Source organism: Tinamus guttatus, unplaced genomic scaffold, assembly GCF_059628265.1.
Source record: "Tinamus guttatus ecotype Peru unplaced genomic scaffold, ASM5962826v1 Tinamus_guttatus_pri_ptg000542l, whole genome shotgun sequence".
NCBI classification, from domain to species: domain Eukaryota; kingdom Metazoa; phylum Chordata; class Aves; order Tinamiformes; family Tinamidae; genus Tinamus; species Tinamus guttatus.
The window spans coordinates 363,939-378,664 of record NW_028289076.1 but is presented as its reverse complement, the minus strand read 5'-3'; the positions used below and the strand labels follow the sequence as shown (position 1 = coordinate 378,664).

General features: G+C 35.6%; 1 protein-coding gene across 1 annotated transcript in view; it reads right to left on the bottom strand.

Moving 5' to 3' along the window:
• Positions 1–1,692: 1,692 nt before the first annotated feature.
• The window catches only part of SLC26A7 (solute carrier family 26 member 7), a 59,525-nt gene continuing 46,491 nt past the window's right edge, over positions 1,693–14,726 (bottom strand). The window contains exons 13-18 of the mRNA XM_088534124.1: positions 11,627–11,764; positions 9,784–9,832; positions 6,765–6,868; positions 4,815–4,869; positions 4,625–4,728; positions 1,693–1,824 (exon numbers count right to left, since the gene is read on the bottom strand). Coding sequence (XP_088390250.1) covers positions 1,789–1,824; positions 4,625–4,728; positions 4,815–4,869; positions 6,765–6,868; positions 9,784–9,832; positions 11,627–11,764 — 486 coding nt within the window. The 3' untranslated portion in view covers positions 1,693–1,788. The remainder of the gene's footprint in view (positions 1,825–4,624; positions 4,729–4,814; positions 4,870–6,764; positions 6,869–9,783; positions 9,833–11,626; positions 11,765–14,726) is intronic.

Genomic DNA, 14,726 nt, shown 5'->3' with positions numbered 1-14,726 from the left:
TTATATTCTCAAAAGTAAAAGGAAATCTGGGCTAATAATATAAAGAAAAAAAAAAAAAGAGGAATCCTAAAGCATCCCAAGGTATTGGAATGTTTGAAAATGCAGATTTACAATTAAATGTCTTAAGGTAAGAAATGCATTTCATCCCTGGTTCTGCTCTGAGAGACAACCAACCGCTAATGACAGCATTAAGACATTCTGAAGGTATGTTCTTACCTCAGTGAAACACATTTTAAAGTGACATTGTAGCACAAGAAGGTCTCTGACCTAATGGGAAATAAATGTCCATCTCAAAACAGCCATTTAGCTGTGGAGAATTTATTGCTGTTGAAATCAGTGGAAAATAGACAACAATTTTATTAGCACTGACAAATTTTTAATTTGATGCAAAGCTGCAGAGGATTTCAACAAGCACTAACATTACACAGGATCATCATAGTGGATGCTATGTTTGTTACAGACCTTGTTTTGAATAATATTATTAATTAATTTCTCTGTATACTTTCAGAAAATACGTTTAGCCATTAAAGTGTAAATAGTGAACTTAGTAGATGATAGATAACTTTTATTCACTGATTCAGTTTGTATTTAAGCAGAGATCTCCATTCCATGTGACTTACAATTGATTTTCTACAGTTAAAACACAATGTAAATAGTATCTGTAATATTAATAAATTATTAAGACTATTTGAATTGATTACCAACCAAATATAATAACTTGTTCTTAGATTCAAGAATGTAACAAGTCATCTGCCATCAGCTATAGCATCTGGCTGGTACTGATTTCTCCTGTGTGCAGTATTAGTGAAAACATAATCTAATATTGTTGATAGAAATCCATAATTAAAAGTCAAATACTCAAAATGTGAATAGTCCCACCACATTTGTGTGCTCTCGTGCAGTAACGCATAGAGAAATTTGAGCTGAAATGTGGCATGTACCTTGGGTCGCTCCACTATCATCTCTCAGTTGCCACAGTTGACTATTCCAGTACCAACTGTATCACAGCTCATGCTAGAAGTGTAGACTAGGTATAATTAAAAGTTCTGGAAAAAAAATATTGGAAAAAAAGATTTCATGTTTTTCTTCTTCCATCTCAGCTAAAGAACACCTGTGCTTTGAAAATGTAGCAAACCATAAAAATAATTTAACGATTAGAGGGGGAGACTATCTCAAGCACTAGTGAACACACAGCTACCTTCTCTGAATATGTAGAGCTCTCACTGACCTTGGCAGTCATTAAAATGGATATGATAACCAAGAAGAAAAAACACAAGAATATTAGCTGAGGTATGATGCTGTTACTGGAAATGACTGTCTTGAACATGAAGACAGGTAAAATAATAGAAAGAGAATATGCATTGGTATATTGTTTCCTGCATATACTAAGTTATTAATAACATTTTCCAGGATTTATAATGCCTTATTATTCCATGCACAAAACCATAGATGTATATTTCAACTAACATTACAATAGGAGAAATTTAGAATAATATATCTCACTCATAAACATGGACAATACCACATATCTGTTGCAATAATTTGTATTTAAATGTGTACAAAAATATTATATAAAACCACTATAGAACAATTTTGAAAATTTTATGAGTGATGGTATCTAATTTTTTTTCCTCAACTGCAGACCCGTCACTGCTAAATGCAGTATATATATATGTTATGCAAAACATCTTCTGCAATATCTCCTGACGAAAAAAGAAGTCAAAAAAAAACTGTGGCATATTCACTCCAAATATGAGTAGATCAAAAAACACATGCAGTGAGTCGACATTACACTTCACTTTGTTCACTGAATTTGCTGTAATTCTGAAGTGGGAAAAACAGAAAAAGATTATTATACTATTTTCCTATAATATCAGTCAAAAATAGTAGTTGAAGTAGTGTGAAGTGAAAAACGTCACTAGCATAGAGGCTAATATATCAAAAGTTACTTAGGATAAGGATGAACTGCATAAAGCAGCAGATGAGTCTCATACTAATAAAAAGCAAGGATGATGTGATAATTTCCTTTGAAGTTTTAGATAAGAGCACCTTTGCATATCCAAATGACACTTACAGATGATATGTAACCATATTGCCTCTTGCCTCTACCTTTCTGCCAATTAAAGACTGTTTCGTGCAGTGGAATTCAAAATGTAAATTGGAACAAATCACTTTCTGTATATGTCCGCTTCCTTCCATTCTATTATTTTCTGTCTTATCTTTACCATATTTTCCTCACATAAGCACTCAAAAATCCAGCTGACCTTAGCATCATTAAAAAGCATATAAATACAGCATGCACAGAACAGTGTTGGCTATAGTGCTGCTGCTGTGGTCATCCATCCATTTTATCTCTGTCCATCATCTCTTTCCCCCAGGTATTAATTGCAAGAAATATATCAGGAAACCTAAACAAATACTTTGAAGGGTCAAAAGAGGAGTAAGCAGTAGCATCTATGCACTGTTCATAATTATATTCATAATTTGAGAGTCAAAACTTGCCAAGCATCTCTGGTAGACACATGGTATCAGTTCCTGAAAAAGTGGATGCTTGGCTTCTAGTTTTAACTTCCTCCATGGCTTTGGACCATTCAGCTGGTCTTTTCATGCCCCAGTTCCATAAAATGGTGTGATGGATGTGCTTCTTCCCCAGCTCAGTCTGACTTCTCCCATTCAGCCCTATTCAAGTGTTAACTACCCATTATCTGATCCTGGTAATTGCCTCCCTGATTTCTTTACCAACTTGGACAGTAACCATCAATAACAGTCCTGATGGCTGCAACCTGGTGGGGAGATAAGGCTAGTGGTGCATACACCAGCCAACAGTCATTTCTGAATTGAAAGAATGACTATAAGTCAATCGTCTTATCCCATAAATACAGGGACAGCCTGAGAGCCCATTGAGCTCTCCTTGCATCGCAGTGGACTGCATGCCAGGATCTCCCCTTGAGCAGGGACCCCTCTCAAGGATACTCCTCAGGGTTGAGAGATCCTTCCCACAACAGATTAGTGGCAAGTGACTATAAGGTGCTCTCTTTCTGAACTTGTAAACTTTACATGGTCACTGTGCACAAATCCCTTAGTCATAAACCATTGACCAGGTCTGGGACTAGGACTGGATCCAACCGCACCCAGACTCCTCTCAGGAGGAGTTTGGAAAACAAGGGGGTCCAATCTGAACCTCGTGACCCAACGGGAGGGTGTCCTTGGTAATTCTGTGTGCATCTTGAATCCCAATGCAGTAAATAAAAAGTGACCTTGCCATAGAATCTCGTGAAACCATTGTCATTATCAATAAAACCTATTCCTATTCCTTTCCCATGAGTGAAGTGCATTGTGTCATTCACCCCCACCACCACTCGTTTCGTGACAAATGGGAACACTACTACATAACCATCTCAGAAGAATGTTAGGAAGTTAATTAGTTCTATAAAGAATGCAGAAGTTTCATAACACAGTAATCATCCTAATTGATCTAATTAGACCCAGACAAAATATACAATAGTCAGTCCTGTTATTTTTGCCCTGCAGTTACCATCTCAATAAGAGTTTTGTTGTGAGACAAGAAAGTAAAGTCTGTTGAAAAGCACTGAAAAGAATGTATTTTTCTTGGTCTGCAAGCTACCAGACCAACAAGGCCTTATCTAGATAAATCAGTAGAAAGCAATTTTGTCCATGGGCAAGGGCAACCATAATAAGTGAAAGGTACCAGATCACAGTAACAGGAGTAGGGGCTGGGACTCATAGCCATGATTAGTTTAATTTCTTTTGAAGAGGCTGAGATGAGCTCCGGCCATGGTGGGAATCATAAGTAAAAGCAAAAGCATGGGAAAGCTTAGTCCTTACACTGCATGCTCGGTTACAGCCGGATTGCAATGGAAATGCTCGCACTGTTTACGAGAAAAGTGCAGGTTTATAGCCTTTTAAGAAGGAATGCAAGAACTATTATCAAGCAAATAAACGCTTGTTCGAACCTCCAGCCTCATCTTCTGAGCCAACCCTTTTTCTTCCTCCCTCTGCAGCTCTCTCTTCCACGCCATCCAATTCCCCTTTTTTATAAGCCAGCACAGCACACTATAGTGCAGAATAGACATGCTCATAAAAAAATCTGCAAAGCATCTAGAAGTATTTCAGGCAGAGCAGCTCAGTGTCCCGTTTGAATTTGACTTGTTTCTCTGTTACTTTGCACTTGTGCATCTCAGATTCATACCGTGCCAGAAGCACGTCCCAGCTCGGGGTGTGCAGCCTGCACTGCACGCTGGAACGACCTACGCTGAGGAATGAAGGAATTTAGCTTCGGTAGTACACAACGAGGTGCAAGCTAACGTACCTCATCAAGAGACTCCAACAGGTACTTCTCCCCTTCTCAGAGGAGAAAGCATCCAGATTACTGCTCCAGAAAAAAGTCTTTCTGGATCTGGCACAGAAGACCTAGGTGCCATTGCTAAAGGAATGGGAGAAGATGATGGGAAGACAGTTCAAGCGGAAAAAACTTAATAACCAAGGACCAGAGGCTGGGAACTTGTGATAGACAAAGATAAAAGATTTAGGCACAAATGGTTCACCAAATAAGTAAGATTTCCCAAGAAACCTTCCTTCACCTCCCCACTGCTGCAAGTCTCACCCTGTTAATTTGAATGGCAGTGATTGCAGAAGAAACAGATTCAAAGAAGATGGGATTTTCAGATTCCAGGTTTGCTCCGTACTGCATAGCTTTTATCAAGGAAGCTGTAATGAAACAGACAAGCACTGATAAGGCAGTGAGAATATCGAAACCATCACGCTAAAACATTTTGCTGTAAGCTGATACTTGCCTTTGCAGTGTGCTAGCACCACATCAGTGTGTCTGCTTTTGCAATCCATGTAAATCTAAATGTGTGAAAACAAGAAATTAAAAAAAAAAACTCCTTAAAACGTCAACAGAGAATAAAACACACAAAAGAACATACTCAAGGCAAGCAAAGAGTATGAGCACTGCTAGTCCAGCTATACTGCCAGTAACCACCAGAGAGAGCCATGCTGTAATATAAACACCACAAAGCTCACACTAAAGGGTCGTTTTCTCCCCCTTCCTCAAAACACTCTACAGACCTACTTACAATAAACTGAATTAAGTCTGAATTTGATTAATAGCTTTGCCTTGCTTATTTTTTTAATGATTTTTTTCCATAATGTTTTATTAGCATGCCTTTTCCTACATGTTTCTCCAACTTGTCTTCATATTTTTACATACCATGTGAGCAAGATAAGAAGAAGAACTAAGAGACTTTGAAATGTCCATCAGTCTATCAGAAAAGTGCCATAACCAACATGCTACATTCTGCAGCAAGTGGTTCTGTCTTCCTTCTCAGAAAGTGCTCAGCTTGGCAGAGACTAAATATTCAGTAAGCTAGAAAGTGAGAGAGAAAAGGTAAATAAAAGGATATATAAAGGTATATAAAAATAAGAGAGAAAAGGTATATAAAAGGATAAGTCTAGAACCAGAGTAGATGGTTCTGGAATATAAGGAATACTGTTTACATTCTCTGCTTCAAGGAATATTTAAATAATCCATATAAAGTGGAACAATTCTAAAAGGAGAGATTAAACCAGACCACACCAAATTACCCTATTTTACGAAATGAACCAAAAGCCTGACTTTCTCAAAAGACCCATGTTACCAGGATCTTATCTCCAGCAATAGTGGTGATACTTAGGGAAGGAGTGTAACAAATAGGATGTTTCATATATTCCTCCCTTGGGTGTTCAGACCCAAGTCATTCAGGGTCAGGTTGCATTTCATGCAGCCTATGCATTTTATAGCCAAAGCTGGTCTTACTACTCACAGAATTGCTTAACATCCTTTTGTGTCGCTTGTAATTCTAAGGTCTCTAGGATCTTTTGGAAATTCAGTTCAAATTTTTTGTTTATTTTTAATTAACACTTTTCCTAGTAATTTTATTGATTGCTCTTTATTTATTGTGAGAAATAATAGGGTAACTCCCACTCACCTTTCCTTTCTCGAGTTTTCATTTTGACTATCTTCCCAAATATATATATATATATATATATATATATATATTAATTTAATACTTACTTGACTGCTTAATCACTTCAGTAGACTGAGAAAATGGTTAGGAGAAGAAAAGGGCTGCGGTTCACCCCAGCTCAAATTAAATCTTCTACCTTATTCAAAGTGATGATATGAACCAAATTCTGCATATCCAGTTAATCTATACTCACTACACTTTTTCTGTATAAAGCCAAGACCAACAGCAAAGTAGGAGATAGCTTCTGAACACAGCTTTTCATTTGCTATATAGAACTCATCATTATGTGGTTACTGCTTTGAGTCTTCTGGGAGTGTATTGGAACTCCTGCTATGAACGAGGAATTCAGTCTGTATACCCACAGAATAAAACATGGGGATCATTAAGATCTCCGGACTAGGGGAAAGCAGCACATACACAGAAATCTTGCTTGAATAAGCTTGAATATGACCTAAAACAGCTTCCTAAAAAAAAAAAAGGAGTGTTTTCAGAAAGTCATCTCCAGTAAATATGTATATTTTCATCTGCACCGTGTCCTTCCCAAAATCATTAGGTATGTTTTTCTATAATTTTATATATAAACACAGGGCAGTTTCTTATCAAATCTGTGCTTCTCTTTTTCATGAGCAATCATGTCAATCTACATGGGATTGAGATGACTAGCAGCTAACTCCAAACTGATCTGTGTATGTATTTGTATATGTGTATTCTTATATACAGAATGCATCTGAATACCTGAAGCAACATTGAGACTCCAGTAGAGTCGAAGAAATTCAGTCCACTGCAGTCTAGTATCAAAGCACGTCGCTCCCTGTGGCATGGCTGTGACAAGGACTCACCTAGTGTATTCGATATTGGAGAAGAGTTTGGATTAAGAAACATGCACTTTAATAATATATCACAAAAATAAGCTAAAATTATCACAACAAAAATTGTCTATTGTGTATCAGCCAAGAAAATAGCTCATTTTAGAAACAGGAATGAAGAATACTAAAGAAATGGGCTGCAGTGATGGCAGGAAGAACATATCCTTATTGTAATGCATCAGACAGGAATATTCTCCTAAGTAAAAAAGAAGTACTTCCCTGCACTTGAATTTCTAAACTAATCTGTATAACCTCTTGGCTATTTTCAGAAGCTTTCCATAGAATACACAGAGGACATATCCATCTTTCAGGTTCTGATACATCATTGATTTCTGCAATACTTAAACACCTTCCTCTGGCACAGCATAACTGATATCCTCCTCTAAGGAAGAAAAATACATAAAGTGGTGTGCTTTGTTTTGCAAGCTTTTACTGTGTTCTTTGTGTTTGTTTGTTTAGTTGATGTTTTTGGAATGTATATGCTATCATGTATTGATTCTAGAGGAAAAAAAAAAGATGTTAAGATTTCTGATGGTTTTAAATTCATTTTCCAAACTCAAAACGGCTTACATTTGAACAAAGCATATACTGCATTAAATGTGTCCCAAAGTAGGACATAAATAAATTATTCCTTTCATAAGGAGAATACTTGGAAAGAATGCTTATTTACAGTGCTCTATGGATAAATATTATCTTTAATGTTAGTTATCATAAAATACAAAGTATTAGAAAAAGATGAAGGAAAATAAGTTTAAGTGTAAAGATGAGTTAAGCTAAATGGTTTTGAAAGAACAGAGAAAAAAGAAAAGGATTTAAGAATCTTGAGGTGACTTAGAATTTCCGCCTTGTGTAGATTTATAATGGCACTAATTCCTTCTTGAAAGTAGTTTATGAGCCTGAGCCTTTTGGACTTGGACAAAAATAAATATTTTCAAAGGAAAATTCCTGCCTGTCATTAATGCTATAGAAATTCCAAAGAATTTATGAGATCTGCTAGACTGTTCATGGCAAACTTTTCTATACACCTCCTGTGTCTCTGAAACAGAACTTAGTCTTTCTCTGTATTACTTACCCTCCAAAACATAAACATTTATATTTACAGGTTCCAGCAAGTTTTGCCTTAAAAAGATGTTTTGTGATATACTTTTTCTTTGTAGTCATTATGTTACCTAATTTTTTTTGACGTCTCAAGAATAGAGTTTAAATAAAAGTAAATTGTATGTATTTTGTTCTTAGGTTTAAGAGGTTTCTTGCAACAGAAACAAAATACAAATATAAAAATAAAAAGGGAATGAAAGCCAATAATCATTGCTTCAGTTTAGAAATGACCCTACAAGACACAGAATTGAGATTATTTTACACCTGAAATGTATTTATCTGATATGTTACAGCAGCACACTGTGAAACATTATTATTATACTGTGAAATTTATTCCCAAACAAACATTTTGAAGGTAAAAATACACAAAACACACACCACATACATGCACAAATTGCCTCTTCCCAGAGCAACGACTGTAAGGATTAAAGATCATGTCTATGCTTCCCTCCCTTCCAGAACTTTAAGCTTTATAATTTAAATTTAAATAACAATTTAAATTTAAAAAATAAAATTAAATAATTTTAATTTAAATAATTTAAATATAAATTTAAACTTTATAATTTGTTTTTCTTTTCTAAGGATTTTTGGTTTTTTCCTCCAATTTCAATTTGAAACTCCAACGACTGGTTAGCAGAAGGAATAATTGAGTATTTTAGCCCATTCACTTACTGTATGGATTAATTGAAAATACCAGTTTCCAGACAATTTGAGTTCACATAGAAATAAATGGAAAAATGTACACCTAATGACAGGGTTTACCCAATCAGAAAAGAGGTCTTGAGTTGTCTCTTGTATGTGTCGTACGAGAAACCAGTTCATCCCAGTAAGACTGAAATGCATATTGATAAGATATAATCACCTAACAAACACAACACTGTGCCCTCTATTAGGCACTGAAAAGTCATTAAATGCTTAAGTCTAGTTAAGTGTAATCATTTAGACCATAGCCCCCAATCAGATTCCAGATTCTGCAGCCTTAATGCTTATATGTATTTTAAACAGGTGGAATATTTGAATTCCATCCATGATGAGGTCATTCGTATAAAGTATCTTTTGCAAAAGGTTGCTGTGACTATCCCACAGGAATATATGTGCTCTGTTTTGATTCATGTGTTATAAAATGTAGTAAGAGATGGAATTAGCCAGCATAATACCTAATGAAAAGCAAACCTCTATATTTTTTCTTCTCTATTCTATACCTTGCTGACATACTGTACTATACTGGTGACTATGGTGCCACTGATAATTCTGTTGGCATTTTGTGAGTTTCTCCTCATAAACGGCTTTAAAGATCATAGAGATTTAACATGGGTCTAATCCTTTCCTCTTCTTGTTTTTTCATACTAATATGCAAGCCACAGTGTGAGTCCAGAGCAAGAGCAGAACAAAGCAGTATATTGGACCTCTGGTTGCAGATCAGTAACACTGGAAGTGGTAGCCTCTACTATTTTCGCCTATCAGTAAACACATAGCAATTCATGAAAAATAAGCAGGAACTTCTGAAGAAAAGGTATTTTCATTGATTCTGGCTTTTGAGAACTTAGAAAGACCAGGAAGTTAAGAGCAGAACAAACTCACTTCTCACTCCTGGAAGAAGAGCTTCTAGGACAACACTAAAGCGGCTTGACATTGTTTAGTGCTCATATCTCACTTAATGCATGGATTAACAGAAAATATTAGTTTCCAGACAATTTGAGTTCACATAGAAATAAATGGAAAAATGTGGGCCCATTCTGCACACTTACATCCCTCTCAGTTTTAATATGATTTATAAATAACAAACTCACCACAACAACTTCCATTGGGAAGTGAACAGAGCAATGCATTCTGCTCACACTGAAATAAAAGCAACAAACATTTAACATACCAGAGAAAACAAACCCAGTGTGCAATAGCCAGAGCAAACCAATGCAATACATAAGAATTCCATTTCTCAATATCAAAACTAACTCCTCTAAGACTCAGGAGTCTATGCAACAGTCCATAGGATCTACTCTGCTGAAGTAAGTCTTCCAGCAATCTTATACATCAAATTGATACCTCTTTTTTTTTTTTTTTTTTCTAAGATTACTTAACTTCTATGACTAGTTTGAATCCACCAGAAAGCGCATTATGAGCATAATGCTTGGTGGGACAGACAGCCATTAAGGAGTAGTTAAAGCACAAAAAGATGCTCTTGAAAAGACAAATTCAAGCAAGTAATTTCATAAGATCAACATTTGATTTATTTTCCTTTTTTCTGAAATCTCATCTAACTCTAAATTTTAGTGACAATGATATTGATGTGTAAATTTATTAAAGAATTCTTTTTTATCTGGACAAAAATTTTAATAATGACTTTCATTTGAGATTAGCTAAGCTTCCAATAAAAATAGCAGTTAAAATCAGAAATACAGAACAGAAACCAAGATCCAAAGTGCATTTTTTCACTCCTACTGTTCTAAAAAAAAAAAAAAAATCCACAAAACAAGAGTATATACTGTATTTAAGCCAGTTTTACTGTCAAATACAAGTACCTTTCAGAAGAGACCAAGGATAGCAATTCCCTACTCAGTAGTTTATAATATACTTACTACATTAAATTATTAATTTATTACGCTTATCAAATTAACTCATAAATTAATTCAAAACGAATACTAAGTAATTTCATTCTGTTTGGAGGTAGCTAAATATCAGTTACTGGCAACAGAGGAAAGGAAAAACAAACCCCACAGTCTCTGAGTCTGGTTCCCAAATGGTGGGGAGGAGACGGCCGCCCCAGCCCGGGCAGCCCAGCTCTTTGGCAAGAGACGGACGAGGTGGTGGGCAGAGACTGATCTGTGCTGTCCAAATAACCTGTCTAGGCAATGGCTGTGGTTTTATCCACTCAGCCAGCCAAACTGGGTGAAATTGCTTCCAGTAAGCCTTGCATAGTGTGCCTTTACAGTAATGAAAGAAAACTAACTTCTCCTTTTAAGAAAAATTTATGGGAAGTTATTGTATTTATGTGCAGATATATTTGAAAAGCACTATACTCACAGTGACATCCCTCAGGACCAAATTATGTGCAATTTTATATTGTTTATTTGCTGGGAAAAAAAATCAGCATAAACAGTGTAGAAAATGAAAAAAAAACAATATGACTTTAGAAAAGAACTTTAGTAGTTTTACACATTTGTAACTTCTTACTATTGGAATCACAGTTAGCATCAAAAAGGTCTCTGGGCTGATCTTTAGCTCAATCCCTCATATGTTATTCTACTGGAATTGTAACCACCTGCTGACCCAGCACAACCCCCACATTCTATGAAACTAGAATTGTAACTACTCACTGTCTTTATAAAGTCATGTCACCATATATTATTAGCTGAGGTTATGTAGGGTCTGCCAGAAATTTTATAAAGCACTTTAAAAGGTCAGCACTTTAATGTCTTTCATAGAATCACATATAGAGAAATATTGGAGGGATACTTTCCAAGTAATAATACGAAAAACATAACAAATCTGATTAAGATTGGGATTAACTTTATTATATTGTAATTTAATCATTTGCAATATTTCCTGGTCCAATATCCAATTACATTCTCTAAAAAAAAAAAAAAGTTCTTGAACACTGTCACCATGATTATTGATGCATTTAGCACATCCTACCTTGTTTACATCTTCATATGCCCGAGTGCTTGTGCTGTCTTTCTGGATTACTTTTATCAAGTCTGCATGAAATTTTCTGGCGTTCAGAAACACTAATGGGTTGTTGACTGAAATTATCTGTACCTGTTTCAATGATTCCTGTAGAATGAAATAAACAAAAGGCTGAAATATTTATCTTGGCCGTGGAGACTAAAAACGAATACAATTTCCTAAAAAATCCTGTAAATCAATATAAGAATGTTGAGCTATTCAAGTTAGCACAAAAGCAAAATCATATTCATCATAATATATCATAATATATCATTAAGAACTAATATCTGGCAAATAATGTAGTGTTATTTCAGCTGGTACGGTTCTAAACACAGGCAAGACCAGGTTTGTAGAGAAAGGGAATGTCTTTTTTTAAACTTGTGTGCTGGAAAAAATAGACAAGTTCGGGAGCATGTAGTACTGGTGGTTTGGGGAACACTCATAATGTGCATCTCAGTCATCTGAAGGTGACTTTAATACAAAGTCATAGCTTCAAGGAAATGCAAAAAATCACCATTACAAAAGACTTTGGTACTGGAGGAAAGTCCACTAATCCTGTCCGCTCTGGTCTCACACTGGCCTGTTCTGGAATTGAAGCAGAAAATCATTTCACAGTGCAGCTTGCAGCAGAAGCTCCTGCCTTGACAGAAATCCTTCTGGATCTTCTCTTACCTCACTAAAACCTTCAGCAAAAGTAAAATCCCGACAGCCCAACTTCTACAAAATGATTCTTGACCAAACTGGAATGTAAAGATTTGCTAACATATTTCTATAAGCAGCATAATAAATAAACCACAGAAGAACCATCAGCAACCTTGGATCCTACATTTGCACTTCATGGAAGATATTTCATTCAATTCACAAGTGTATATGTAGCCCTCTCCACAAGATGTACACACCAGAATGAATATTGAAGTACAACTGATAAAAGTCAGAAATACCGAATTACCAACTGGCAGCATTTCCTGCAAAACAAACACTTTTTTTCTCAGGCTCAAGACAGATCTACAAAACATTTTGAGAAAACAAGAGAATTTATATATGTAGTAACAGTGCATATTAAAAATCATGAGTTTGTTTGAAATATTGGTTTTGCAAACTTTAGAATTATTCTAATCCTACTAGCCTCTCCACTTTCCATAAGTTATAAATCAACTGCCTCTCCTATATTTAGAAAAGAATCACATTCTCACTTTTTCTCCACCAAATTTCCATCTATTGATGGTAATCCTTCAAAAAACTATAAATCCAATCTCTCCACTATTTGTTCATTTTTATGGTCTGACACAGACCCAATTCAACATGGAGCAACTACTGTCAGCCACTTTGATGTCTGTTTTTTCTATTTTGATGAAAAATTTGTTGACCTCTAGAGTCTTCTATTTTTTTTTACATTATGCTACTCCATCTAATAATACATATTACATGCACTTATACTACAATGTTCTCTATCTATATTTTGACAAACAACTATATTAAGCTTTTATGCATCTAATACTGTAAAAAAAATAAGCAAGGTGGTAACTGTAAAGTTTCTAGTGTTTTCAGTTGCATTTTCTAACTGACAGGCATGCAACTAGACATTCTTAAAGAAGAATGATAGCACAGCTAATCGGCTCCTGTTGCTAGCCTCGTCCCCAGGAGTACTCCAGAGGATTTCAATCCACGGAAGTGTTTTATTTGATACAGTATCTTATCACCAAATGTAGAAACGGATCCGGATAAAGAAAACATGCATCTGCTACTAAAAGAAAAAAAATGCAAATATAAGAACTATTTATGACAAATTAGTAACAGAAAGTAAAAAGCAAGAATTCACAAGAGAATAGAGGCCCCCAAAGCCTTTATTCATCCTAACAAAATCCAGAGACTCATTAAGCTACTTAACAAGCTCATACTCAAACACAAGAAATAAGCAGAGCTGACAAAGAGACAATTTTTCAAGTAGTTCAGTAAGAGTATGGATTTGGACTGAAGACACACAGTTTACCCAATAGACAAACCAGGAATGAAAATCTTCACCACAAACCATACAAACTACCTCCTTATTGCAGATTACTGTTCAGACTTCTGGGAACCAGATGACCTCTCAGACACCACTGCAGCAACCATCACACAGACTGATGAAGCATCTCAAACATCCAAAACTCTGGCAACAAACCCCAGATTATGTATACTGTTTTCACACAATTTATCTATGAATATGATTATGGTAAGTATTCCATCACCAAGATATCTCGGTCAGTAAAGTGGTAAAGTCTAACTCTTGGTTAAAATGGCTAAGATTATACGAAAGCAAGCTCTAAAACAAGAGAAAAGAGGGCATGGCCTACTTGATGTTGAGACAAGCAGGCGCTATAGTGAAAGAAATGGCAAAGTAAAAGAAGAAAAATACAAAAAAAGGGACAGACATACACAGGTCTATGATGAACAGCACGTCCAAAGTCTTCCAAAAATACAAGGGGTTAACTTTGACAAACTCAAGTCATTAGGCCAGATCAAGCAAATGGAATGTGTGGGTGTAATCTTTTTATTCTGGGATGGGCAAGGAAAACTGTGCCAGACATGCAGTTATTCCTGGCCCTAGTTCAGTTCTAGTGCCTTTCTTAAAACATTTCCAAAATTCTATCTAAACCATTCTGAGGTAAATGAGTTCCTTTTGATGTATTCTTGCAAAAGAAGGAGTAGAATTATCTGAAGTGGCTAACTCTCTATATCAATTAGGAGAAGACTGAGAGCTGTCCTATGCGCAGTGCACATCATTGTTTACTTCACTAAGAATTCAGTTAAGTGAATGTCTGTAATGCAATGTGTTTCACATAATTTTCTAAGTATTCTCTGGGTTTTTTCCACATTAAAGTGTCTCTTTTTCTACTGATGAAATAATTTCCATAAATCCAAAGAACTTAATGGCAGGGTAAATCATTAAACTTGAATATTTTCTTGTTTAAATGTCTTGTTGTTTATGTCTGAGCTGTTATTTACCAGGGGAATTTGGATCACTCTAACATTCATATATTTATTGCTAAATTACCACTGCAATCCAGTGACTCTAAACTAAATTAAAAGC